The following is a 27,206-nucleotide window of genomic DNA, read 5'->3' on the forward strand; positions in this document are numbered from 1 at the left end:
CCTCTCGCCGGGCCCGGGCGCTACCGGGCGGCTCCTGCAGGCCACGTCGGAGGGCAGCCGAGCGGAGCCCCCCGGGGGGCAGCGCGGAGCCCCGGGAAGGGGGGGAGGGCATGGCGTCCCGGCGGGAGGCGAGGCGTGGCGGGGCGGGGGGCCTGCCCCGGCGGCGGGAGGAGGAGGAGGAGTCTCCGGCGGCGCCCGGGAGCCCGCTCGGAGAATGTCTCCGTCCCACTCCTCCTCCTCCGCCTGCCCCTTTGCCGCGCAGCGCTCAGCCGGGAAGGGCCGCCGCCGCCGCGCAGCATGGGGAGCTGCTGGCTGCGCCTCGCCGCGCTGCTCGCCCTGGGCGCCCGCCCCAGCCTGGAGTACGAGGGTAGGGAAGGGAGGGCAGGGGGCGGCGGGGGACGGGGAGCGCCCCGCGGCGGGGCAGCGGCCGGGGGCGCGGCGAGGAGCGGGCAGCGCGGTGGCGGAGCCGCCTCCCCCCGCCGGGCAGGGGGGCGCTGCCCGCCCGCGGCTCGGCGCGGTGCCCGGGGAGCCCGGAGGGGCGGCCGGGCCGGAGCCCTGGGGGCGGGGGGGCCTCGCTGCCCGCTCCCCGCCCGGAGCGCTTTGTGTCCTCCTCCGTCTCGCCCCGGGGCGGCCGTCGGCTCGCCGGCGGCCTCGCCCCCGGTGCGGAGTCGCGGGGTGTGGGCGCCACTCGGGGCTCTGTCCGTGTGGGCTGGGAGGGTGCGGGGTGCAGGTCGCGGCGGTGGCCGGTGGCGTTTGCACACCGGGCATCACACTCGCCTCGCCGTGCCCTTACCCGGGCACACTTACAGGGGGGCGAGGAAGGAGAAGACACCCGCTCAAAGCAGCTTAAGTAAATAGAGACTGTGTTGCCCTGAATTGTAAAGGGAGGCGGGCAGTATGTGTGTGATCTACTAGCTCGGGGCTCCTGGACCTTGGCACTTAGTAGCCTTTCACCAGTTTTTGTTGCCCATGTGTGGCTGCGCATGTAGAAAGCTAATCTGAGTTTTCAGTGTAAAACATGAAAGGGTGAATCTGGCTGGGTTCTAATGCTTCTAGTAATTAATTAAAAAAAAAAAAGTATGCTTACGCTGTTTCACTTATACACATTTGCTTCGGCAGAATTTGAAATAAGCTCAAATTTAGGTCTGTGTCCATGCAAAAGGAAATGGGCATGTAGGTCTGCCTGTTGTTTTAAAGCAGCTGCATCATGTCAGATTGAGCATTGCTGACTTGGCAGACCTCGCAAGCGAAGCCACTGTAAACTGGCATGCAGTGGTGGTTTGACAGGTGTAGTCAGTGAAAACTGGTGGTCAGCACAGAGCCTTCCAAGTGGGCATTGCTTCAGGCTGAGGTGCGTTCCTGCAGGCTGATGGTGAAGGGAGGCAATGAACAGGTGAGGAAGGTGTCTAATACAATTCACAGCTGTGCATGCAGAGAACCTCTGGTTCTTGGGGATACCTCTTTTTTTCTATCCAGAGCTATCCCTACTTAAGACATAGTTCTGCCTACAGAGGGGCATAAAATGGCATAATGATGGTATTTGTGAGTTGAAGTTAGCTTTTCTTATTTTTGTTGGCGTGCTTCAAGTGACTTTTTTCCAGTATGAAAGATGCTGGAACACACGTTTATGCTCTTTCTTTACAAAACACTAAGGTATTGGACACAACAGTTGCTAAATCAACAAAGACAACAGAAGTTTCTGTCCTAGTATTTCTCAGAGGACTGTTGTACTGCCAGACTCTATTTTCTTAGGAAGGCGGCTGAATGCTTTACTTTGCGGTTCATGCAAATGTTTGTCTTCAGTTGGTTTGCAGAGGATGCTAATATCCTGTCCCCTTTTTTCCTAAAAGGTCAAATGTAACCTCTCTAATCTCAAAAATCTAATTTTTGCATGTAATCTTCAAGTTGGCTGCACAATAGCCTGCTTGTTTCAGCTTTCACTCATTTGAAAGTCCAATTTTCCTCTTATGCTTAGTGTCGAAGGCTCCAAAGGGCTTAAATCACCAGCAGCTGTATTTGTAAACCCTAATATGAAGTTAATGTTTCATGTTCCATTTCATCTGTCTGTTTGTTTCTTAATAGGTAAAATGTGATAATCTTTCAAATCTTTATTCTCAATATGAAATCTAACAAAACTGTAAATAGATATTTTCTTTTAATAGTACTGCATTGGTATGTAACTGTGCACATTAGGTACAGAATGCCATTAAGTAAACTAAAACAGACTTCTTCAAAAAAAATCTCCATAGGATGCATCTCGAATACAGATTATATATGCCACATGCTTTAGTGAACTGTTACCACGAAGTTGATACTTGACTGTTTTGTAGACAAAGCCAAACAATCTATTTTGGATTAGTAGACTGTTATCTAAACATCAGGAATTGTCCAGTCAGCTCTTGAATTCACAGTGTGGTTACACTGAAGTTTTTAAGTGTAGAACATTTGTGCTCAAATTGCCCAAAGATTATGGTGAGTGCCACACTAACTAGAGATAATTTACATGCCATAGAGTTCTGTGATCAGTATTTGATGGTAAGCAGTAAAAATCAAGACAGTATTCTTCCTTCAAAAATGTCACTGTATTAACTGTCTCTTTGGCATAAAGACGGCAATTGAAAAATACTTGAATATTTAAAATTCTTAAAATACTTAAAAGCATTTAAAGCAACTGCTCTGTTACCTATAACTGTAGTTTCAAATCTCGAAAGGATGCCCATGGTATTTTTATGTTGTTCCATTCAAAGCCTGTGATGCACTGATGAAATCTGTCTGATGGCGCTACTCAGAGAAAAGTCCATTTGCTCTTCAAGACCATTTTAGAGATGCACCTTTTGGAAGTTAAAACAAGCTTAAAACCTTTTCCTTAAGGACTAAAAGGGGAGATAGGATATTTGAGCTCTTCAGTGACTGTTTCTTATCAGATTCTTCTACTCTTCCCCAGAGCTCGTCCCATCTTTTCTTGTTTTCCAAGTTGTGAAAAAGCAGTGTAGATCCTTTTCCTATTGGGCTCGGGCAGAGCACTGCTGAGCATCCAGTAATATCCAGGGTGAGGGTACAGCTGTACACATATATATATATGTGTGTGTGTGTGGGTCTGTCTTTGCGGAGTGGAAAACCTGGCCGAGCCCAAAGAGTGGTGGTGAATGGAGCTACATCCAGCTGGCAGCCGGTCACAAGTGGTGTTCCCCAGGGCTCAGTACTGGGGCCAGTTCTGTTTCATATCTTTATCAATGATCTGGATGAGGAGATCGAGTGCACCCTCGATAAGTTTGCAGAAAACACCAAGTTGTGGGGAGCGTGTTGATCTGCTTGAGGGTAGGAAGGTTCTGCAGAGGAATCTGGACAGGCAGGACTGGTGGGCTGAGGCCAGTTGTAGGAGGTTTAGATTGGGTATTAGGAAAAATGTCTTCCCTCAAAGGGTGGTCAAGCATTGTAACAGGCTGCCCAGGGAAGTGGTTGAGTCACCACCATCCCTGGAGGTATTGAAAAGACGTGTAGATGTGGTGCTTAGGGACATGGTTTAGTGGTGGACTTGGCAGTTCTGGGTTAGTGGTTGGACTCAATGATCTTAAAGGTCTTTTCCAACCTAAATGATTCTATGATTCTATATACATGTGGAAATCATTTGTTTGGTGTTTTGGGTACATGGAGATGAATTCAAGTGGCGCTGCACAGTGTAAGACTGTTGTGCTTGTGTCTTTGCACTTTAGACTGAGGAAAGGAAAAGCTAATCTATGATAAAATTAATGGGAAGTGGTTATACTGCATTAAAAAATAAACTGTGCATTGGAACAGGATATTGACATCAAGGAACAGTGAACCTTTAGAGAGATGCCATTAAAATCACTTGAAGACCATGTAATATTTACAAGACTGTTTTCAAAAGCTGTATGAGATTTAATTCAATGAAAACCAATATATATGTGTGGTATGCTTCTAACATATGTGTATATTTGAATTAAATATGAGCAGATGGAAGTGTGGTTGTGGAAAGGGTAGTTCTTCTCCAGGTTGCATTGTAGAGCAAGGGGTCCATCTGTGGGTGAGACTTCTGCAGCCATTCAGAGAGGCAGTCCTTGCACAATTGAGTTTATACTGTAACTAGGCAAAAGATAGGAAGACAAAATTGAAGGAAGCAAAATTTTTAAGATTGCTTAGAGTCAGATGGCAGGCTTTAAAAAAACATCTGGTATTGCAATTAATAACTTGATTCCCACTCATAGCTCCTATCCATCAGACCAAGCTGCAAAGTGGTCAAGAAACAGTCTCCAGGTCCCTAAGCAGCTGGTGCTCTGCATTGCCAAGGGTGGGGCCTGTTGTGTCAGCTGAGGGTTTTTTTGTTGATGTGTGGGTTTTTTTTAGATCCAGCTTGCTGTCTGCCTATTAGTCTTAGGTGGTAATTCCTGAAGAGGTACAAATAGGATCCACTTGTGTGCACAGGTCCCCTGAAGATGCGGGTGTTGATACTGAGCTGGTGGTGGACACGGACCTGGGTGTTGTGTATGCTGTCTCGGCACAGAACAGAAAGGCAGGGGCTGCCCTCAAATCACTTGCAGTCCAAGTAAAAGACAAAAACCAGCACAGGAATACAAGCAGATAAGTATGTCCTAACACACAGCTTTATCCAAAGAGTTGTGCTTTGGATGGGTTGGCTCCCTCTAAATTAGCTCCAGTTTGCTGAGTGGTTGCGTAGGAATGAATAAGACTTCCAGCAGCAGAGCTAATGGAAATGACATTCTCAAGTGACCTCAAATGCAACAGATCTGTTTATATCAACCAATAATGTTAACTCATCCCCTGACACTGCTTTCATATTTTCCCACGTGAAGTGGGCCATTTTCATGAGCTGTAGTAATTCCCTACTGAAAACTCCTCAGGGTTTTGAGCGTTACCAAAGCACTACATTTCTTTCTGCGTGGTCCTTAAGTAATCAGGTCATGACATCCTCGTGCTGGGCCTGCTCTGACAGCTCGCTCTTCAGCAGCACCTGGGGGCTTTGGCGCAACTGCAATTTCCAGGGTGAGATCACAGGAACAAAGAGTGAAAGTCAGAAAATCTTAAGAGGTGCTTTGGATGAGTTGCTTAGCTGTCCTTTTTCCCCACAGTGAAATACACCTTGCCAAAGAGCACAGGCAAGCTACCTGCATATAACGGCTTGAGGAGTTAGGTCTAGGCAAGCATTGGAGATGGTACAGGAGGTGCAGCAGAACAACTGGTGGCAGTTATTTTTTATCCCTGTAAGCTGCTGTATCCCTTTTATTGTTGGTCCACTGCAATAGTAAATGCTAGCAGGCATGACACGGGCTTCCCAAACAGTTAGAGCTTATAAACTCAGCGTTTATAATAAAAAAATTGCAATTGAGATTGCCATCAGTACAGGTGAGGTTCTTTTTTCTGTGAAAAGTAAGAATCAGCTTATAAATTGGATTATCAGGAATGCTGATTCTAAAACCAATTTGGAAATGTTGATGTTGAGGTGTGTTTTACTGTAGTCTTATCTCTGACAGTTAAACCAGTAGTTGTAAATGAACACTACTGAAATAGATCTTTATTTTTTCCTCTCACTTTAGAGACATGAATGGGATGGTTATCAATTGGGTCAAATTTGTGGGTGGTGAAGGTGCAGGGAACAAGATTTGGCATGCTGTTGTATCAGCATTCAGTGGAATATGCAACTGGGTTGAAAATTCAGAGTCCTTATGTATTTGATATATAACCTTAGGCAGGTTGCTTAGACTTACTTGTTCTTCCTTGCTTTTCCTGGTTGGAGATGCCTGTGTAAAAAGTCTACTACTTAGATACTGCTGCATGCTGACTTACAGGAAGAATGGAGTTTGTGGGGTGAAGTCCATGGCCGTCTCCACTGTCAGATGTCTTGATGCACTGCTCATAAACCATAATTGACTGAAGACCAGTGTGTGAAGAGCGCCATTCACATGGATGTGCTGTAAAGACACTGATGATGAATCATGTATGAAAATATACTGATGTGTAAAAATACACTTAATTTTTTAGATACTAATACAATAATCTCAACTCTTGAGCTCTATACTGTGCTGCCATACATGAGATAAGGTAGTTTAAGGGTCTCAGGAGCATCTTTGTTTGGAAAGACTGTTTCCAGGGGATGGGTACGCAGCCCACTAAGGTGATTGGAGTGGAGAGCAATGAAGAGGCAAACACCAACACTCGCGTCCCTCCCTGCCTCCACCTCCATCACACTACTAACTTTTTGTCCGAAAAGCGCATCAGTAATCTAATACTTCATGAAATTGCGGTGTATACTGTATTTTAATACACTGTTATTTAATATTGTCAATCTTCGTGCCTTTTTATGGCACTTCTGTGAAACTTCTGAAAGTACAAATGTATTTTCCCCAACTGAGGTAACAAATTGCGTGTTCCTCTGAATACTTGGCTAATTTTTCTGCCTCTGAAATGGCTGGTTGTTTCTTTTTGATTTGCTGTTTCGAGTTATGTTACATGTTAAAAATCGCGGTGTGCTGGGGATTGTCTGTTTCACAACGCATTCACTTAAATTATTTTAGTGCAGTAAATGAACAGCTCAGTATACAGGACATGGCTGGCTGACCAGCACTTCTCTGCCACTGTTTCTAGCTATTGAATATATTCAAAGGGCACTGTTAACGTTGTTCAAACTGAAAATTGATGCTGCAGTACCTTGAAAGTGACTCCAAATTATAGGTTTTAACTTTAACAGTTCTGATCTTTCCTGTAACTTGAAATATCCACTGAAGAGCTCTGCCAGAGCTTGAAACCACTTCAACTTGTCATGTGGGATATCTTTTCATGAAGAGAAAGGATTTTTATATTTCTTGAGACACGCATGGAAATAAATTACATTTTCCCAAGTTAATACATATGGGAAGCTCAGCTTTGCCAGTAGTTTCCTTTGGTTTACCTGAACAATCTTGACAAGTTTTTGTTGTGCTTGAGGAAATAAATGGTGGCTTTGCTGTGCATTGCACAGAAACATGGAAGGAGTAGTTACATGGAGAGTTAAGCTCTGCCCAGTGCAACATCAGGTTGATAAGGAATCCTTCCCCCACCCACCATTATCTCTAGTTTCTTGGCAGCTGCAGGGATTTTCCCGGAGAGAAATGTCTAAAATTACATCACCCTTTTCAGTTCTGTGAAGATGGAAGGAGAATTTGTTTAGTGTGGGGACACGTTAAGAGCCTTTCTACTGGCAGCCAAAGTGAATCTTGTCAGAATACCTTGGTGCTGGACTACTGTTAAAATGACACTTTTCTGCTGAAAGGCTTATTGGAGGAGAAAGTCTTGCTCATAGCTTTTTGCTTCTTTCCTGAACAGAAGTTACTGGACTGGCTGTGCTGCAGTTCCCTGGTTTGGCTGGCTGGCCTTCATCACCAACTCCTGCTTTTTATTTTCAGTGCTGGTTTTGTGCATTCTTCTTTAGCACTTAGCAGATGCTACCTTGTACAAGCAGCTACTTTGCACTCCTCCATATCCTTCTCAACAGCATCTCTTTTTCTGGTTAATTTTGGGAGATGCACTCTCCAGGAAACATTAGACAACTCTGGCCTGTTTTTGCTGATCAGGGTGGACTCCTTGTTCTCTTCACGGCTGTCCTGGGCTTCCTCCTACCCATCTGCCTGACTCCAAGCTTGCTGACATTGGGCAGGATCCCTTGCCTCGGTCCCTGTTTGTTCAGGTGCTGACATGGTAGGGCCCTGGCCAGGGCTCCCAGGCATGTCTGCAGTACAGGAGAGATTTCCAAAATGGATTTGTCTCAAACCTCCTCTTGTTCCTATTTTGCGTTGCTGGAAACATCTCTTCTCTCGCCTGGGTGGCAGTTTTCAAGTCTTTTTCTACTTTTCTGCTTGTGTTTTTTAACTTACCTCTTGACTTTGAGGTGGGAAGCCTTGCTTTCTGGCCTTCCCCTGTGTGAGCATCCCTGGCTCCCTGGGTGTGAGCAGCGTGGTGGTTTCATTTGATCTCGCAGCAAGTTGCTGCAGTCCTCCAGGGAGAGGGAAGCCTGCTCGTGAGGCCAAATTGGGATGTGGCTCACATAAATTTGTGTAGGATGTCTTCCTTTACTCTGTTGTGCTATTTGGTGTGAAATAGGCACCGAGGGTGGGACCCATTTTACAGCTTTGAATGGTGCTGTCTCTTTCAGCAAGCCTTCTGTGGGTCTTTGCTGCCCTAGTTTTGGCTGTCGAACCTTAGCTGGGTACTTGGGAGAACGGCTGTCCCCTCCCGGCAGTGTGCTGGGCAAATTACAGGCTGGGAGAGGGAAACACCCCAAAGCCGTGCTGGGGTGCTGAGCCTCTGCCGACGTGTGCAACTTGGGCTGGAGACAGTTGGACTTTTTTAGCGAAGGTTTTTGCCATTTGAGCAGATACAGTTTGTGTAACTTCACTCTTCTTGCTTACTCAGTGAAAACGTGTCTTCATCTGAGGACAAGTGACATCAGTGGGGTTCAGATTAGCTGCTCTGATGCATAGACCTCAAAAAGAAATGAGCATGCTTTAAGTGATGCATGTTCTGGGTTGTTCTTGTGAGACGCTAGGTCATATGAGCTGTTTTCAAGGAGCTGGCGCAAAATCCATAACAAAAAACATGCAGGATGTGTATTGTTAAGAGTCTTGATTGCATTTGTTTGATCAAAACTGGTGAGTAAATTTGTCTACACATGTGTGTATGGGCATTTGATTTGTATAGTCTTTGAATTGTGACATGCAGCTGTGTCCTTTGGGGAGGCACAGAAGAAACTTCTGTAGATTTGTAGGAAAATATATAGCATTAAAGTTTATGCTGTTGCTATCATTTGCTCCAGATCTTGCAGTGGATAAAAATATACACGTACGAGATTACTCCATATAGGCAATTTGGGTGATTTAGAAGTTTGTGTTATAAGGAAAGTTTGCTTTGAAGATTCTGGAATTACTTGGTGGTGTTACAGAAGGAAACTTTTGTATTCTAGTCATGTAAAATTTAAAATTTGTTACAGCTCTGAATAGACAGGTTTTCTTACAATTTGAGCAGTGTGATTGAAGACATCTGATTTTGTTTTCCCCTACTTCTCGCCCTCTTATTGTTCTTTTCAGGAAATGCCATTGCCACTTAGGGTACTGGATTTAGATGTGTTCTACATATATCCACTAAGAATAGCACTGGACTTTGAAAGTAGTCATGTATTCAGGCTTCTCCAGCAGTGCCTTGTCATGCTGCATGGTTTACCCAAAGCCTACACTTAACCAGTGTGGGCTGGCAACATGAGTCACTTAGCAAAGTCTGTCTACTTTTAGGTTGTACCGTGAGAGTTTTAACTTGCTAGGGTCTGTGGTCCATCCTGGTGTCCCTCGGAGGTCTTTTGTTATGCTTCCTGATACTGACTGGCCAGATGGGGGGAGATGCTGCTTCTAACTCCTGCCTCAAGAGTCAAGCTATGAGCCTATGCCAATTACGCTTTTTTTTTAGAGATGTCAACTTTAGGGCAGTGCACTTATAAAAAACTACTTGGTTTGAATCTGCCTGTCTTGAGTCCATCCATTGTGGCTTTTTAGTTGTACTGTGTCACTCAGAAGTGGAGCAGGCCAAAATTAACATGCCTCTATCCAGCTATTCTTGAAGATTAAAAACATGTTGGCTCGCAGGCATTCACTCTTCTAAGCTGCCCAGAGAGAGATAGCAGAAACAATACCCCTCATGCTGAGTTACAGTGGCATACTTTACTTTTCTGGGAAAGGAATGGATGTGGGTGCCTCATGCTGAAAGGAGGTGCCTTTCTTATTACTGTAGTAAGGAAAAAAAGGGTGACTTGCTGAAGCTGTTTTTTGGGGTTTTTTTTGTGATGGCATCTGACTGGTAATTTGTGTCAGCTTTGTACCACTGTTTTCTTTTTGTGACATGAAGGCAGCTGGCTAGCCTGGGTCTGCATTCCCTTTGTAATGTGGTTCGCCTGGAGAGCTTTGACTCAAACCATTCATACAAGGACAAGTACAGTTATTGCTGTTGTATGTGCAGCGTATCATATTAAGTAAAACAGTGTGGGTGCCTTGAGTTACGGAACTGCTACAGGTTGCTCTTGGGTCTCTTTAAAGCTGAAAAGGGATGATCTGTGCCTGGTTGTGGTTCTGGGCATACCTGTGTGCTCTTCTGGTGAATCTTTCCATTGCTTTCATTACTGCTTCAGTTACAATTTCTGGCTGTGTTTCCATTTCAGTAGGTATCAGGAACCACCTTTTGAGTTTCTCATTGGTACTTGACAGTTATGTATTTCCTACCTCATTACAACGTCTGGGAGAAACAGGAGGTAACTGTAGGCATAAGCTTGCTTTGACTTGAGTTTAAGGAAATTTCCAGTCAAATGTATCAAATCCGAAGTAGTTCTATAGTAAGGGTGGGGGCAACTTCTGTATAAATGCCAGCAGTGCTGTTAGTGTATCACTGATGCCTTTTTGTCCTTTCCATCAGTACATTAGAAGCTTGCAGTGGTTAACTGGCTGATGACTTGTCATCTTCTTGGAAAATATGAACACCTGAATTGGTTTTTCGATCTGTTTTTTAAGAGAAGTGCTTCTGATTGGGGATTCTGTGCCTCATTCCAGCTGAATGTCAAAACCAAGAATATAAAACTGTACCTTTAGATGGCTCCAAGGCATTTCAGACCTCTTAGATACTAGTAACAGCGCGGTATGTGCATTACAGCCGTGGAAGTTCTTTTGTTGTATTCTTATCCAGAATCATCCTTTTGCAGTATTTTTGTTTGCCAGTTTGTAGGGAAATCTTCAATATGTGGCATACTTATAAAATTACTTGGACATTTTAGCTATAACATACATTAAAACCCACATATATTGTGTGTGCAATTAGAGACAGCTTGTAACTCATGAGAAAGATGATTGATTTATAGTTGATTTCCCTGTTGGCAGAATAAACTGGTTTGCTAGAAGAGATGAGTAGAAGGGAATTGAAAGTAAGTCCTCCATCTGAGTTAAAAAATACTTCCCTGTTTGTAAGCCCCTCACAAGGAGAATGGGGTTTAATTTATTTGCAGTGGGTGGATGTTATATTTTAGATCCCTGGTCTCTCTTTACTGTTCTGCCTTTAACAAAGCTATTCTTTATTGCACAAAGACAATGAGAAGGCAGGGTGGGGAACAGAAAAAATTCATATTGTAGTGTGTACACATGAGAATAATTCCATGTATTATTAATGGGTTTTGTGGTGTAGAGCCTGATGCTTCTCAAGATTCCAGTTCACAAGAAGCCATGCTCTCCAAAATGTTCTCAGGCTTTCTTGGATGAAGACACCGTGGTAAGTGAGACTGGCAAATCCTTGGCAACAGAAGTGTGCAAAGGGAAGCTGCATAGATTAGTTACTGCACAGTTTAAATAAACTTCAACTGAAAAGCCCTGTGCACCAGTACTATCCAACAAACTGCAGGCTCTCCTCCTCATCACCCTTCTCCCAAGCCTTTGTGACAGCTGATGCAGCAACTTACGTTTTGGATTATATTTGCTCAGACAGTTTTTTAAAAACCATCCTATTTAATTTCTAGTCACTTCTAGTTTCCACTGTGAAAGGAGCTGTGAGGAATCCCGGCCATCACAGTGAGATACACTGTGTGTGTGTGTGAGCAGGGGAGGAGGAAGGCTTGGCAGGCTCCGCAGTATGCAGCAGCCTACAAATTCATACAGAATTGCATCTCTTTCGAGCCTTTAGTTGCCAGCTGCCTGCGATGAGTGCTCCAGTCCTGTAACAAGGTCCTGAAAATTTCTGAAGGCTGGAGTAAGCTTTATATCAGGGAGCTGGCTGATGTACTGGTCCTGCTAACAGCTTCTTGCCAAGGTGGCAGGTTGTCGAGGCATAGTTGAAACGACCTGTAATATAGCTGGTTTTTCCTAGAAAACGATTTCTGCTCTCAGAGCTAGCTGGGTGAGGGAGTTGGAACCAGGGAGCTTATTGCCAGGTCTTGTTGGAGGTTGCCCTTGGCCTGATTTCTTTCTGGCAAATGTTGACTTGCCTCAGGCTGCTGTTGAACTGGTGCCTTTGCAAATAAGAGATGCCAAAGAGCCTGTGCACTGCAGAGGGACAGAGTGGTGAGGCGCAAATGACTGGACAGCTGCCATGTACAGCTTGTGTAACGCCTTGCCTTCTGCTGGGAGTTGATGCTGAATGTAACATACTACTTTGTTTGACGTAACGAGGCTGGTACTGGACTACGTGTAAACAGCGGCAGAGTAATGCTGATTGCCTTCTGCACACAGGACACACCACACTGTGGAACTGACTGCACAGTATGTTTCCAATTTTGCATATGGTAGTAAAATTTCATAAGAAAGCAGGGAAACTTTAAATCATGAAAAGAAATCAACAAACTTGACAGCACGTTTGTAAACAGGCAAGTGCATGGATCCTTTGTTTATTATTTGGTCTAACTGTAGTGGAAATCCATGTCAAATCTTTCACAATTTTTAATGACATGGGATCAGACTTGTAAATGGAAGGTGAGAGCACTAAATCAAGGAACCCGAGCATTCCAAAACCATAAAGCTGAAGAGATTTATTTTTTTCCCCTCCTGTGAAACATCGTGCCTGGTTGAGATACACAGAAAACTGCAGAGCTGATATTTTTCGATTATTTAAAAAAAAAGGGGGGGGTCGGGAGGAGGCTTTCAGATTTCTCATTTCTACATAGAAGACTTCAGGGTTAGGGTTGTCCTGGTGCCATGAGGGCTGGCAGCAGGACAGGGACCTCCCCCAGCAGCCCAGAGGCAGCGAGCAGAGCTGGGATGGGGACCAGCCTCTGCTGCAGGGACAGGGTGGCTCAGAGGCCAAGCCAGGGGGCCTGATGGGTGAGGGGCTGGCAGGGTTTGAGCTGGTGTGTTATGGGGAGTGTTTGACCTCCAGCTGGATTTTGGGTTAAATTCCACATTATTTACAGTGTATTAATTCTTAGTAATGATTTAGGGTATGGTTTCAATTTACTGTGAAAATTATTGCTAGCTTATTACTTTTTGTGTGGATTTCTTAATTCCACCCCTCCGCTCCCCATTCATTCTTTGACATTCTCCCTTTTCACATCCCTATCTCCAGTCTGTATGACAAACTTGCAGGTTGTCAGTCTGCCTTTAATGGCAAGCCCTGAAATCTCACAAGTCAGTTTTTCAGACTTGGATGCTTCTGTGAGGAGGAAACAGTGAGAAATACGATGGCATCCCTATCCTGCCTTTATGAAAAACAACTGATCTTTGCTGTACAGACGTCCCCAGTTTCTTTGAACATAATAATATTTTGACACTCAGAAGAAACTTGGTAGGACAAGAATACAAACAAACCCATAAACCTGTTATTTAAAAATGTCTGTTCTGCTGTGAGTTTGGCTTGTTCGTTCTGTGAGCCTCTAGTTGCCGTCTTCAGGATGTTTATGAAACTTGAGCAGTTTTTCAGTACTGAGCTGCCTTTGTGAACAACTAAAATTCATAGAACTGGCTACTAAAGGATTATATCCTAATTAGTTTAAGTGAACCCTGACCTTGGTAATTTGAAGCTGTCTGCGAGCTTGCTTGCTGGAGCTGCTCCTTTCCTGCCAGATGTGGTTCATCAATGCTAGGTGTCAGCCTCCCCATTAACGAAAGGGACCCAGAGCATGGCTATCCTACAGTAACGTAGCTACACTGAATACAGTGCAACTTCATATTTCCCTGCTTAGCCCTGCTGCTTCCCAGCACGCTCTGCCCTGGTGTCAGGAGGCTGGGGCTGAACCTGCTGCTGCATTTCCAGGAATTAAGGGAGACGGGGCATTATCCTTTTTGCTGAGGACCATGGTGCTGGCCACAGCCTCTCAGTTTCTGCTCTTGGACTCACAGAACGGGAGGGATGAGGAGAAGAAAGGGGTGCTGCTGGGTATTTGGTAGTGATGTGATGCAGGTGGGAGGAGGGGAGAGGTAGGTGTGCATGATCACTGTCTGTGTTGCCCTGCACTAGCTGGGGATGCACTTCTGGTTTGTGCTTCCCCAGGTGTCTTGTTGCCTGGCTGAGTGGTGCAGAGGCTCTGCTGAAGCTGGGACTGGGTTACCAAGGGAGAAGGAGAAGCCCACTGTATTTGCTGCAAGGACTAGGAAAAATTGTGTTTCCATTTTGTCTTCAAGCTCGTACCTTTTGTAGAACCTACAGATTAGCCCCATACACATTCTTCTCTCCAAAAAGGTTTTTTTTAGGGTCCTGTTTTAGGTGCTTCAGTCACCTCTGCTGTTTCTAATAGTGGCAGTAGATTTTCACCGCCCTCTTCCCTCTCCTGAAGGAGCAGGGGCAATTCTGGAAACGTGGCCTCGGTGCATTGGGGTAATGAGTTTTAAGGTGTTATATTGATATTGCCAGGTTTCTCTTTGCCTTAAACCAACAGTTAGGCTTCCAAAGACTAAGGAAATTTAATTTTATGTTGATGTATTTTTATTTACTTCCTTGTTTGGGGCACTTGATGTCTCTGAGCATTGTCTTTGGCAGTATGGTTTAAATGTATATATAAATATAATATAAAGCTAACACTTCTCATGAATCATGTAATTTCATCAGATACAATTCAAGAGAACCACCAGAAGATCAAAGTCTAATATATCAAAAGCCATCAATACAGTGTATTTTTTTGTAGTATTTTCGTAATACAAATGTATCATAGTGAAACTGGAGCATCTAAGCCCATATCCTTACAAATGGCCTTGGTAACCGCTCTTTCAGAAGGAAATCTGTTTACCCTCTTCTTTTCAGTGGGAGTGGGAACTTGGAGGATATCTTTCTGATAGGGAGTTGCCCTGACATGGATATTAATGAAAAATGAGCAAGGGTTTGGAGGGAGTATCTCAAACGTTCCTTTAAAATCTAATCAGCATTATTTTATGCTGACTGTAGCAAAAGCGCTTTTGAATCTACCTTAGGATATAATTAACATTTGTTATTTTAAGCAATATGAGCAAGCCACTTCTCATTGGTTGGTTTATATAATTTGTGTGCTTTTGGCTGTGAACTCCATATTAAACACTGTTTGTTTTGAGGCTGTTTTTATTACTAGTCTTCAGGAGTAAATTAAATTCCTACCTCCTGAGCCTTGACAGCAGTTATTTACTTTTTCCTTCAATTGCTTAGTTTGCTATTTTAAGCTCCTCTGCCCTTTTTTCTTTCCCCACCTGTTTTTCAGTCGTCTTTGCTCATTTTTTGACCTGCTGACTGCCCTGCATAGCTCTGAGTTGTTCCTTCAGCTCTTCTTCCCTGGTGTAATGCCTGCTTTTTCTCCTTTGTGATACCCTTGCAAAGCTTTGGTAAAGCATGAGTAGTCCTGGAGTCCTTAGAAGTCTGTTTTTCTTCCAAGAAGGGCCTCCGATATTAATACCAACAGCCCTTAATGCTTTTGTCTGTTTGCAGGTGTCAAGGATAAAATGACAAATTTTCTAGAGCAGAGACTTTGAAACCCAACGTTCATGCTTCTAGTTTCTCTAAAAGAAAGCTGCTCACATGGAAGTGAGACATAAGTGTGCTGTGACAGACTTCTGGACTGCATTTGGATTTATTCATAAGAAGATAACTAGTGAGAAAATGTAAGCTGACAAGTTGAAGCTAACCTGAGGAGAAGTCCTGCTTGAGGCACTTGAGGATAATGAGCCACAACAAAAGATACAATTTTTTTTTTTTTAAGTGGTGACTTAAGCAGAGAAAGTGAAGGAAAGTTGCTCAAGGGAGAAGTCCTCAAGGGAGCTCGCTGCCAGTGTAGGGTTTACAGTGGTTCTCTGTCACTTCTGACACTCACTGCACTTACTAAAGAGCAAGAAGAGATCACGGTCAGTAACTTCAAATTTTTCCACTCCCCTTATGTTTTTTTCCACTCCCCTTATGTTTTCTAGGAATTTGTTGGAGAGTTCCCTATGGATTACAGGTGCTCCTGATGCTAGTTTTCAAGTGTTGGTGTAGTGTCTGATACTTACAGCTGAGATTTTTTTTTTCCTAGGGAGCCTTTCTTTTAGTCTTCTCATAAAATCTGAAAAATATATTTAAAATGGCAGAGCTTCTGAAGTAACATGTGACTCAAGGATAAGAGAAGAGAGGAAAGCAGCGTGTCTGGTGCTGTGGTATTAAAGGATACTGAGATGTGCCAGTTTGAGTTTCAGCATTTAAAAAAAAATAATTTGTTCCATCTGTCACCAGTTCAGAATAGATCAGGATTAGTTTTCGATCTCTTCCTTTGGAAAGTTATCCCAAAGTCCACTGGAACTTGTAATTAAGGAGACTTTCAGTTTAAATATTCTTTACTTAATTAACCAGTTACTAGTAGTTCTACCTTTTTTAGTTACCAGTACTAATACATCTTTTCAGTCCTTTATTGGCATTCTGTAGGTTTTTCTGCTGTTTTCTCCTGGTTTTCTGCCTTTTCAGTCTGTTCCTAAAATGTAGGCCTGCATTACAGACCCTATAATATCTTAATGTATGGGGGGAAAAAGCATATTGAAGTATGTTCATAGGAATTATTTCTCTGGATCTTAAAAGATAACACACTTACCTGTAAGATAACATTTGCCTCTTCAGAGTCCCAGTTTGCTTTTCCATCTTGCAGCCTTCTAGTGCACCTAACATTTCACCTGCTCACAACGTACGCTGTCCTCTCATCCTCTCCCCGTTGAAGAAGCCTCTGAAGTGTCATGTTTATGTAGGGCTTTATGTGTAATTCAAGCTGGATTTGTTATAAACTTGGTTTCTTAAATTTCAAGAGAAAAGTCTAGAAAAAAACCACCGACTGCCTCTGCTTAGCACAGAAGGTAGCAATGGCCTGTGAGAGCCCTTTGTGCTGGAAGAGTTTGTGACACAGGCAGGAGTCCCACGCTCAGGATCTGCTGCCCTGATGGAGGTGTACCCTGCCATCAGGGATGGAAAGTGCTGTGACATGTAAGCATTTTTATCTGAACAGAGTTTCATCCCAGTGCCTGAGGTCGTCTTTCACCCTTTCAGGTAACCAAGAGACAGATCAGTCAGTGAAACTGTTGAGTGAGGGTGGCTCTTGACTTCAGTGGTATGCAGCTTATCCAGTGTCCTGGAGGGCTGCAGCCATCCCAGCTCTTAGGAAACTCTGATGAGACCAGGTATGCGCAGCTGGATGATGCTGTTAACAGACCCATGTTGCTTTCTTTCAGTGAGGTGAAAGCTTTCTCTGCCAGCCCATCATTTCCACATGACTCCAAATTCACACAGCAGCTTGGTTTTTGGGATGTGTGAGTAAGATCCATCAGCAAAACAATTTCGGAAATAAGTGCCTCTGGGCACTGGACACGCATATCTAGGGGGTCACAGAGTCTCCAAAGTCCTGGCAGAAGCGGAGGGGTCGCTAGCAGGGTGCAGGTGGGCAATTCTCAGCTCAGGGTGCTGAACCACTGTGGAGAAAAGGACCAAACATTCGTCAGCAGTAGAAGTGCTGAGAGAAGCTAGCCTAGAAAACAGAGGGCAGGTGGAGATGTGCTGCAGGGTTATAAAATAGCTGGAATTCCCTTAATTGCCTGGATCTTTGTGCTTAGGCTTTTGTAGTCCATTTGACTGGTGACAAAGCTGTGAATAATTAATATGAGCTGGTGTCTGACAGGATGGGACAGAGTCCAGGTTTATCTGTTGACAAATGTTACTGGTGGACGATGCTGTGTGAGAGCAGCAAAGAAACCAGTGGTGCTTACAGACGTCCAGACCATGGGCAGTGTGTGGGCAGCCTTCGCAGAGCCTCTTGTAGTTAGGGAGGAACAGAGTGCAAATCCTTCTATATCAAGAGCTGTCTGTATTTTCCATACACAACCCTACAGCTGCTGTAAATAAAGAAGGCTTTGCTTTCCTGGTAGGCCTAACCTCTGGCTTAGACCACATATGTGCTCAGGATCACAAATATATTACGCAGTATGCAGCTATGGTAGCTGTGTTTTATGTAGAAGTAATGCAGTGTGTTGAAATCTGTTGATTAAAAAATGTACATTTTGTTCAGCTGAATCCATTTACATTTTGGCGCTCATGACACTTTTTGCCCATTCTTTGATGATATTCTGTGGTACTGTGACTGTTCTTGATCATAAAAAGAGATACTGCTATTAGTTTTTAAAATATTATTTATTGAAGACTTCCTTAAGCAAAAATCAAACTTTGAGTTCCTCATGGCCTGAACAAAGGAAACATTCTTCTCTAACCTCCTCCCTGTTGGTCTCCTGCTGGCATAAGTAGCTGCCATTCAAAATACTAAGGGACTTCATTCATGCACCTGTCTTTTTGCAGTTTTTATTTTGTTTTGCTGAATTTCAGTTTATTGCAAGATCCTTATCCGATGGAGCCCATTAAAAGGGAGAGCAAATGCTTTTGGGTCCTCGCTTGCCAGCTTAAAAACCATGGAAGCTAACTTCTTCCTCTTTCTCTGCACCTAGTTACTTAAATTCGATTTGGCAATGAGTCCTAACAAAAAAAAATTAAACCCCCTCACTGGTCATGCTGAAAATTGGCATTTCGTGAGAGCACTGTTCATGTATGTTATGTTCAGATTTTTCCCTTTGAGCCAAGCTCCCAGCTTGTTCCCCATAGCACATCTACTTGATGAATCGTAGTGGTACCTTGTAAGTTGCCCTGTTCAGCAATCAAGGGAATGTGGCTTGTGTGGGATATAAGGAACAAAACCAGGAGATGACTGATATTTCTCTTGAAAATGTACTAATGTCAGCTCCTAAGTATATCTTTATTAGCTTCTTGAGGTGCTTTCCCTCCACACACACACAGAAATCAACACTTTATTTCAGTAGTAGAGGCCTTTCATCTGTATGTTTCACCATTTTGTCTATATTTTTTTTTAAATTAACTTTCTGTTGAAAACCAGCTGTATATATGTTTTACAACTCTGAAATTGCATTTTAAGCAAAATTTGATGAAATCTTCACTTCCCACTGAATCATTCAAAATGTCACATCACAAGAGCAAGCCAGAACAAACCAGATTTTCCAGAACTAGGATTCTGGAAATGCTTCATTTGTTTTCATGGAACGTAAGGACACAAATTTCATGAAGTATATTATTTTTTATGGCTTCAAGTGAAGAATATTTAAAAAATAATTATGCAAGGCCTTTGGTCATTTTATGGGTATACTGCAAGCAGTACTGGAATACACTGTTTATCCTAACACTGAACACATAATTGCAGTAGAAGCAAATGCGTTTGTAGTGGAGCAGGATATCTGGGAGCAGCCTACGACTGCACTAAGATTCCTGGACCGTGTGTGTGTTGGCAAAGACGTTTGTAGCCTATCCTTAAGTCTGCCAGCTCTTCCCTTGACTGCTGCTGTGTTATAGGACTTCTGCCTGGGTTGAGTCAGAGCCACTTGAACAACTTCCACTTTTATTACCAGTCTGGAGGGGGAAAAATAAACCAGAATCAGTGGTGGAAAGCGTTTTGCTTTGTATTTGTTGTATCTAAGATATCTACATGTGTACATAAAAGAAAGCGGAGTTGAATTGTACTTTACAGAGCTTTCCTGGACTAACACTAACTTCTGTGTCCATGCAGTTTCCATCTCACCACTGATTTTTGAAGAGTAAGCTGCATGAGCATGGCTGCCTATTTCTGGATATGTGACTTCATTGAAATGAATGAGACACCTTATGCCAGGAGTAGTGCTTTCTTTGTCACACAGGATTTGCCAGCATGTGAAATGAATTTTGTTGTGTTAGATAACTTCTGTGTAAAGCGATAGTTTTCTCAACATTTGTAATTAATCTGTTTTGAAACACCTTCATGTCTTGGTGTCAGCTGCAGAGTTTCTTTATAAGTCACATTGTGTCACAGATGGCAAGGGAGGGGGTAAGAATTATCTTTTGGGAAAAGAACCTCTGCCTGCATTTTCCTAATCAGATTTGTGATTTCTGTGTAATTGGACAGTTTTATTTCACAAAGCATAAGCTACTGCTGGCATGCAAACTTCAGACATCTTTGACCTCTTTTGAACTTGCTAATTCTGAAGCTTTCTGTTCTGCATTTCAGTTGTGCTTTGATTATGATGACTTTGAAAGAACTGTTCTTTGATGGAATCTTGTATGAGGCATCTCTCTTGAAGCAAGTTAAAACCTGTGCTGTAACACACGGTGCTTGCATCTTTATCAATACTGAGACACAGTGAATTAATCTGTGTATAGCCCTGAGGGGATCTTCTTGGTATAAGATTACTTTCTGTGCCTGAAAGACTTTATGCCTGCAAGGAATAGAAGCACAACAGTGGTGTGGAGCTTGTGAGTGTGCGTCGAAGCTCAAATCTGTGCTATGTGTCCTTTTCCATAAATACAGGCAGGGAAATTTCTAAACGTCTCTGGAAGTTAATCATCTGGGCTACTAAACTGTGCATATGATTGTTAACTTGGTCTGGATGAGTGAGCTGTGTTTGGATTCAGGAGCCCTCTACTTCCCAGTTCAGCACTGTTCTTGCTGAATACGAGACTGTGGGGTTTCAGTGCTTTAATTTGCTTTCCCGTGCATTGCAAAGACAGTTTGGACTACTGACTGAGTCAAGCAGGGGACTGAAAAAGTGATGTGGCCAGTGGGAACATCCTTTGAGGAGGGAGGAGGGCAGATGAGATCTTTTGAGTTACTGTGCATGTTGAACACTGTTTAGTATGAGCAGTTGCCCTTAGATTCTCTACATTTTAAGCATGTTCATGAATAACAGTTGCATTTCTGTATCAACTAACCTGTAGGAAGTTTCAAAGTAAAGCAGCATCTGTCTATGTATTAATTGATTTTGCTGACTCTTCCTCTGCTATTTGTTCTGCTTTGATTTCTGTAACAAAGTTTTGCGTTTGGGTTTTGTTTTTTTTATAGCCTTACAGCCTTACAGACCAGATGCAACAAAACACCTGAGTATACAAATACTGAAATCCCACCGAAGCCAATGGTTTTTAAGCATGAGCTTTGCCGAACTGGGGCATAATGTTAAACCAGTAAAGAATGAGATGAAAAAACTGGCTTTCTATTTTTACTACCATCATAAAATGAGTGCAAATATTTTTATACACAAAATAAAGCCCTCTAATGTGAAGGTCATGACCATTTTTGGTACCTTTTCTACCTCCTCATGTACATCTTCCAGACTTCTGAGGTCTTAGAGTGACCTAGCCCTGCCATAGTGCAAGAAGCACTAGTCTGCTGCACGTAAAGCTAGGTTTTTAAATTCATATATTTGATCTGGCTTCAGGTACTGTGGAACATAAAACTCTAAGGCAAAGCATCGGAGTAACTAAATCCAGATGTTATAAGCTTATTGGTGGAAATTGACCATCCTTTTCTTACAAACACTTAAACTGATCAGCTGTTTGAATATGGAAGGAATTTCGGAGTGCTCCCCTCTGTTTTGAAGGATAGATAGCATGCGGAATGAATCTTTTCTTTCTTCCCATTATCAACAGTAGCCAGTGACCGTAGACCAGACGAGATGCCATCTAAGCTCATTTAATTCACATTGTTTCCCTGTGTGCAACACACAGTGTCATTACAACTGGTTTGTTTTGTTTGTTGTGGTTTTTTTTCCCCACTTTGTTTTCCTTTTGGTTGTTCTGTGAAGTTTGCCATGCAGCTGAAATTGGAAATTATCACTATATTTTTAGGGTTGGTTTTTTTCTGTTCTCCATTTCCCAGCAATGTTCAAAAAGTTGTAAATGCAGTGATCTTTTCTGAAATACATATTTAAGTAAATTTGTTGAATCGCTTAGGTTGGAAAAGACCTTTAAGGTTATCAAGTCCAACTGCTGACCTAGCACTGCCAAGTCCACCACTAAACCATGTCCCTAAGCACCACATCCACATGTCTTTCAAATGCCTCCAGGGGTGATGACTCCACCACAATCCTGGGCAGCCTGTTCAAGCGCTTGACAACCCTTTTGGTGAAGAAATTTTTCCTATTATCCAGTTTAAACCTCCTCTGTTGCAGCTTGAGCCTGTTTCCTCTTGTCCTGTCACTTGTTACATGGGAGAAGAGACCGACCAAGAAATTCAGGCAGTTGTAGAGAGTGATAAGGTTCCCCCTGAGCCTCTTTTTCTCCAGGCTAAACAAGCCCAGTTCCCTCAGCTGCTCCTCATAAGACTTGTGCTCCAGACCCTTCACCCGCTTCATTGCCCTTCTCTGGACACGCTCCAGCACCTCAGTGTCTTTATTGTAGTGAGGGACCCAAAACTGAACACAGTATTTGAGATGTGTCCTCACCAGTGCCCAGTACAGGGGCACGGTCCCTTCCCTTGTCCTGCTGGCCACACTATTTCTGGTACAAGCCAGGGTGCTGTTGGCCTTCTTGGCCACCTGGGCACACTGCTGGCTCATATTCAGCTGTCAACCAAATTAGTGCTATATTTAAGACTTCAGGCTTCAGTAGAGCATAAACTGGAACATTGACTTCTGCTGATTTTCACAAATTTTACCTCAATTTTTGGTAGTCCTCATAAACTGGGAGCAAACAAGCATGAGAAAAGAAAAACAAGGGGGGGGGGGGGCTTAAGAAACTCAGTGGTGTAAATTGACAAAATAGTATCACCTAAAAAATATGAGCTTTTGTTAATGTGTTCTGCTGGATTGCAAGTACAGTAGATAGGAAACTCTTTAGTGTGTCTGGTGCTGAACTAGGGAGGAGAGCACTGCTGTTGAGAAAAAAGCCCTTATTGCAGGCTAAATGCTGTAGCCTCTTGTGCTTAAGTGCCTGAACTTGTCCTGTCTCAGGGCAGTACGCTGTAAGAAGTTTCCAGTTGGTTTTGTGAACTATATTGTTGTTGTCTATAGCTTGTTTTCATTTGATCCAACTCGAAAGGAGTTAAGAAATGCCTATCTCAGTCCTGGGAAAATGCCTCTTAGAGCACACATTGCTTCCTTTTCTCAATTATAGAGGATTTATAGCACAATAGCGTGTTAAATGCTCATGTACACACCTGCGTACGCAGTGCCTGCCTTGGCATCATGTTCTTGTGCCCCAATTCTGCTAGCAGACCTGCACGGGTGAAACTTTGCAATGGGGAGAGGGGTCCTGTGTGTGTGACCCTCAATTTGCCCATGTGCCATCACTCACATAACCAGGGGCAACAAAAAATGGAGCACAAGAGTTCTCATTCCCTTTGTCCGTATTGGTAATCCCCGTGGCCCTGGTGAAGATCTTACAGTGAATAACTCCACAAAGGTTTATATGCGATCATCGGCTTTGATGTTGTGTTTCTCACTTACTGGTGCTTTGGTTTTCCTTTTCACTTTTTTTTTTTTTTTAAAGAAACCTTTAAGTCTTCTACTGGTATTGATTTATCTTTTGTGCATTTTTATTGCCTTGCTGCTGTTTGTCACAATCAAATGATCCAGTGAGAAAATACCTGGTTTCAGGATCAAGATGGTGTGGTTTTATTGTTGTTTGTAGGATCAAGATGCCTAAGCAATTATTGATACCTCTTCCAGCTCTGGAGACCTTTGAGGTGGTAAGGCAGAATGGAAAGATTGTTTTTCATTTAAAGGTTAATGCCATGTAATATCTGAAAGGTTTTATTGTGGAGGTTACCTACCCATTAGAGAGGTTTTGCCTGCCACAGCCTGAATTGGTGTGCCTGACAAGTGTGGTGAAGTTTGGGATCTTGTTGTCTGGAATAGTGTCTTTCTGTCTGCTTAGTCATCTGCGGTGCACAAAGAGTAATGTACTTAAGTCAGGGTTTGAGCAAAACTGAGGGACAGCAGAAGTCCTCTTAAAACTTCCTCTGCAATCTGATGGCATCTTTCTTCCTTCCCCAGCTCAGCAAATACCAACAAATTGATTGTCGCTTTTGTGTAGCAAAGTACTCTCCTCCCAAAGCTTTTGCAGACATTAGCAAAAAGACAAAGGGAAGGACGATCAGATCCTAGAAATATAGGAAGTATCTTGCTCAACGCCTGGTTGGCTGTGTGTATTTAATTTACCTATCTTGTATTGTGTGCAAATGTGAATGTGTCACGGTAATCTGTGCTCATTCATGAATGCAGCTATATGCTCTGCTTGCTTCTCTTTCTTCAGCTGACCAAGGCCCCTGGCCAGGACAGCAAATGCTGGGCTGTAAGTGTGGAAATGGAGCCATCTTGAGAAACCGAGAATAGCAGTCTCCACTGAGTGTAGATTGTGGTACTAAAGCAGTGGAGTACTTCATCAGCTGCTTGATGTTGCATGTAAACGTCTGTGATCAATTTTGAGTGGGTTTAGGGTTAAACGAGTAGTCTCCTTGAGGCTGGTGAGACCACTTAAGGAGATACTTGTGTTTTGCTGAATGAGATTTGGCCTGAAGGCTGGCATCAAGACACTTGGAGTGAATTTGGCAACCATAAAACACAGGCAAAACTGATCCTGAAATGGTCTAATTTGGGTTTTGCACAAATAAGTAACTGTTGTGTGTCTCAATGTCCCGTTGGCTTGCTGGTTTGAACACTAAATGTGTTCTCTTAGTAATGAATTCTTCTTGTATGAGGATTTTTACCTTGTCAGAAGGCTTACTGTCATAGCTCCTCCTGCCCTGCCTGGCAGTCATATCCCAGGATTTATTCATTTGGCACAGACTTCTGGGTTTGTGGTGATAGACGCTGCCTATGTGTTTTCTACTATGTTGTGTGAAGTTGCATTAAAACTATGCTCTAATAAAAGGTATGTAAAGAGAAAGCTTTCCTATGCATCCCCCCCTTATAAAAATGTGGTGATTATTTTGTGAATTAAGAAATCTTTTTTCCTAACATAAAGAAAATTGTCTGAGTCCATAAATTAATCTCATAATAGATCAATCTTAAAATGGAAGTGTTATTTCATGTATTTGGCTTGTCATCTGCTACAACAAAATCCACAGCTGGTCTTTGCAGCAACCTGGTGTACCCTGAACCATGATGCAGGACATCTGTAAAGCAGCTTGTTGTTCTTGTCATTCTTCCTCAAATACCCAGTTTTTATCCTGTGGTAATTTTAGCACTTTGAAGGCAGAACAATGCTTTGTCCTTATGTGGCTTGGTAGCTAATTTTGAATGTTTGTGAAGCAGAAATACTTGCTTTGTGGCCAAGAAGATGAAGATGAAACGGCAGATTGCTCAGGGTCGCTTATGGGGTGGCAGCAGTGGGGCATGAGGTGCCAGGTCAGGCCTCGTGGCTGGCGGGACAGCCTTGCTGCCACGTCAGGTGTGGTAAGGGCAGGTTTGTCAGAGCAGGGGCTGGGGGGTCAGCATGGAGAGAGGCAGGGAGGAGTAGCAGGGACAGGTGTGCCTGGAGACGGGAGAAAATCCAGCACCGCTGGGTGAGGCAGTGCCCAGGGCAGTGTATGGCCGTGTGGTGCATCCTCCCAGAGCCAGCCCATCTCTTCAGGGACAGCCCTCTGGACGAGGCTGGTTCTCCGTGGTGTGGCCCTGGGCTGGCGGACGCTGCCCAGGCGGCCCGTGGTGCCCCCGGCTTGCGAAGGCCCTGCCAGCCCCGCTGGGGCCTGGCGTCAGCTGGTGGGCTGTCCGTGAGGAGCGAGATCCTGCCAGGGTTGGCCTGACGAAGATCTTTCCCGTGGTTCCCCAAGCTGGACCTGTTGTGGTTATTAACAGTAATGAAACATTGCTTATTAGGAAGGAAACCTGACTCGCTTCTCATTTTGAGCTAGAAAATGAGCTGGAAATGGGAGATGGCAAACTCCCATAAGCAGAGCCTCATTTCAGGGCAAGAGTAGTGAACAACTCTTTAAGGCCAATTTTTGTTAGCAGACTTTCAAAGGAGCTCATTATTTCTTGTCTAAGGAAAGGTAAGTATGGAAGAGCGCACGTAGCTCTAACATTTACCAATTTTAAGTGCTAAAGTCGCTGCATGCTAAAATTTGGTCAATTAAGAGTGGTAACACCAAGATAACAGTTTTATAACCCTCAGACTAAGTAATTACCTAAGAGTATCCCAATTTCTGACAGAATAATTGATGCTTAGAGAGGTGCTTATTTACATATCAAGGTCTTCATGAAGCCCTCAGGGATCACAGCTTGCTCTTTACGTTATACAGTCAGACTTCAACAAAGCTTAACATTTTTATGTTGAGAAGTTTCTCAGATGTCAGTGTTTAGGCATCAAAAGTTCAACCACAACAATAAATACAAAAAATCCAGAGAAGTGGCTCCTAAGCGATAGGAAGCCTGTGCTATATATAAAGCCCTTGCTTTCATGGGAGAAACTGTGTGCAAGTTCGCTTCATCAGGTCCCAGCTCGCAGCCTTCTGAAAATTAGTGAAAGGATTCTCAGTGATAACAACAAGCTTTGATCTAGGCCCAAGGTGAATTATGAGTTTTTTGCTACTTTTATGGTATGTGTGAACACAACTCTCTTGATTTTTCACATGCAGTCACCTAAATGGTTCACATTGCTGCAGGACTGGTGCAAGATTTTGGTCTGACGTGAAGCACATGTATCTGCCACTTCCCTGTGGTTCCCAGAAGGAGCCACTGAGTACTGCGGGCTGGTTGTGGGTCCTGGCGCTAACGCCTGATGCACAAGTAACGCAGCAAAAAGAGTGATGGGAGGTGCAGAGTGTCATCTTTAGACAGTCTGAACGCTTGCAAGCAGTGCTGCGGCTGGTGCTGTGGAAAGGCACTGCCCTTCTGTAGATAGACCCTATGTGCTAAATCTACTCCCGTGGAGCAGCTGTAGGTATGTGGGCTGGGCTTCTGGGTATTCCTGAGGCTGGTAGATTAAGAAGTAGAGTTTCACTGGTTTCTGGGCAGTTTATTTTGGATTTTATAAGAAGTGGAATCTGCTGACAGATGGTGACAGTTATGCTGGGGAGGCAAATGTTGTTTGGGTAGCTCTTTTATCCTTATGCTAAATCATCCTAGCCATTAACATCTCTTTGTTTTGATTTCTGCAGAAAAGCTGTGTGCTTTGCACATGAAATGAGTAGCTTATTGAGGTGTCTAAATTATCTAATTTAGCATAACTTTAAGCTGCAGCTTGTAGAGAACATGGTCTCAGACCTCAACAAATAGTGATGAAGTATCCCCATAGCTGTAATTCAAGATACCATGTGTGAGAAGCTCCTGTAGCATCGTGCTGAGCCTCTTTATTACCTGCCTATTGCATGCAAGGTTTTGAGAAAGGTTTCTTGGAGGGGAGATTTGTATGAGCCCTTCTTCTTGGAGAGGACTTATCTAGAATTGAGACTAGACTATGCTCTGAAGCTG

General features: G+C 43.6%; 1 protein-coding gene across 2 annotated transcripts in view; it reads left to right on the forward strand.

Moving 5' to 3' along the window:
• Positions 1–142: 142 nt before the first annotated feature.
• The window catches only part of SRPX (sushi repeat containing protein X-linked), a 48,028-nt gene continuing 20,964 nt past the window's right edge, over positions 143–27,206 (forward strand). For both annotated transcript variants that reach the window (XM_080374354.1, XM_080374355.1), the window contains exon 1: positions 143–367. In XM_080374354.1, the coding sequence (XP_080230480.1) occupies positions 298–367 (70 nt within the window). In that variant the 5' untranslated portion in view covers positions 143–297. The remainder of the gene's footprint in view (positions 368–27,206) is intronic.

This window comes from Falco punctatus, assembly GCF_963210335.1.
Source record: "Falco punctatus genome assembly, chromosome: 2".
Lineage (NCBI taxonomy): Eukaryota > Metazoa > Chordata > Aves > Falconiformes > Falconidae > Falco > Falco punctatus.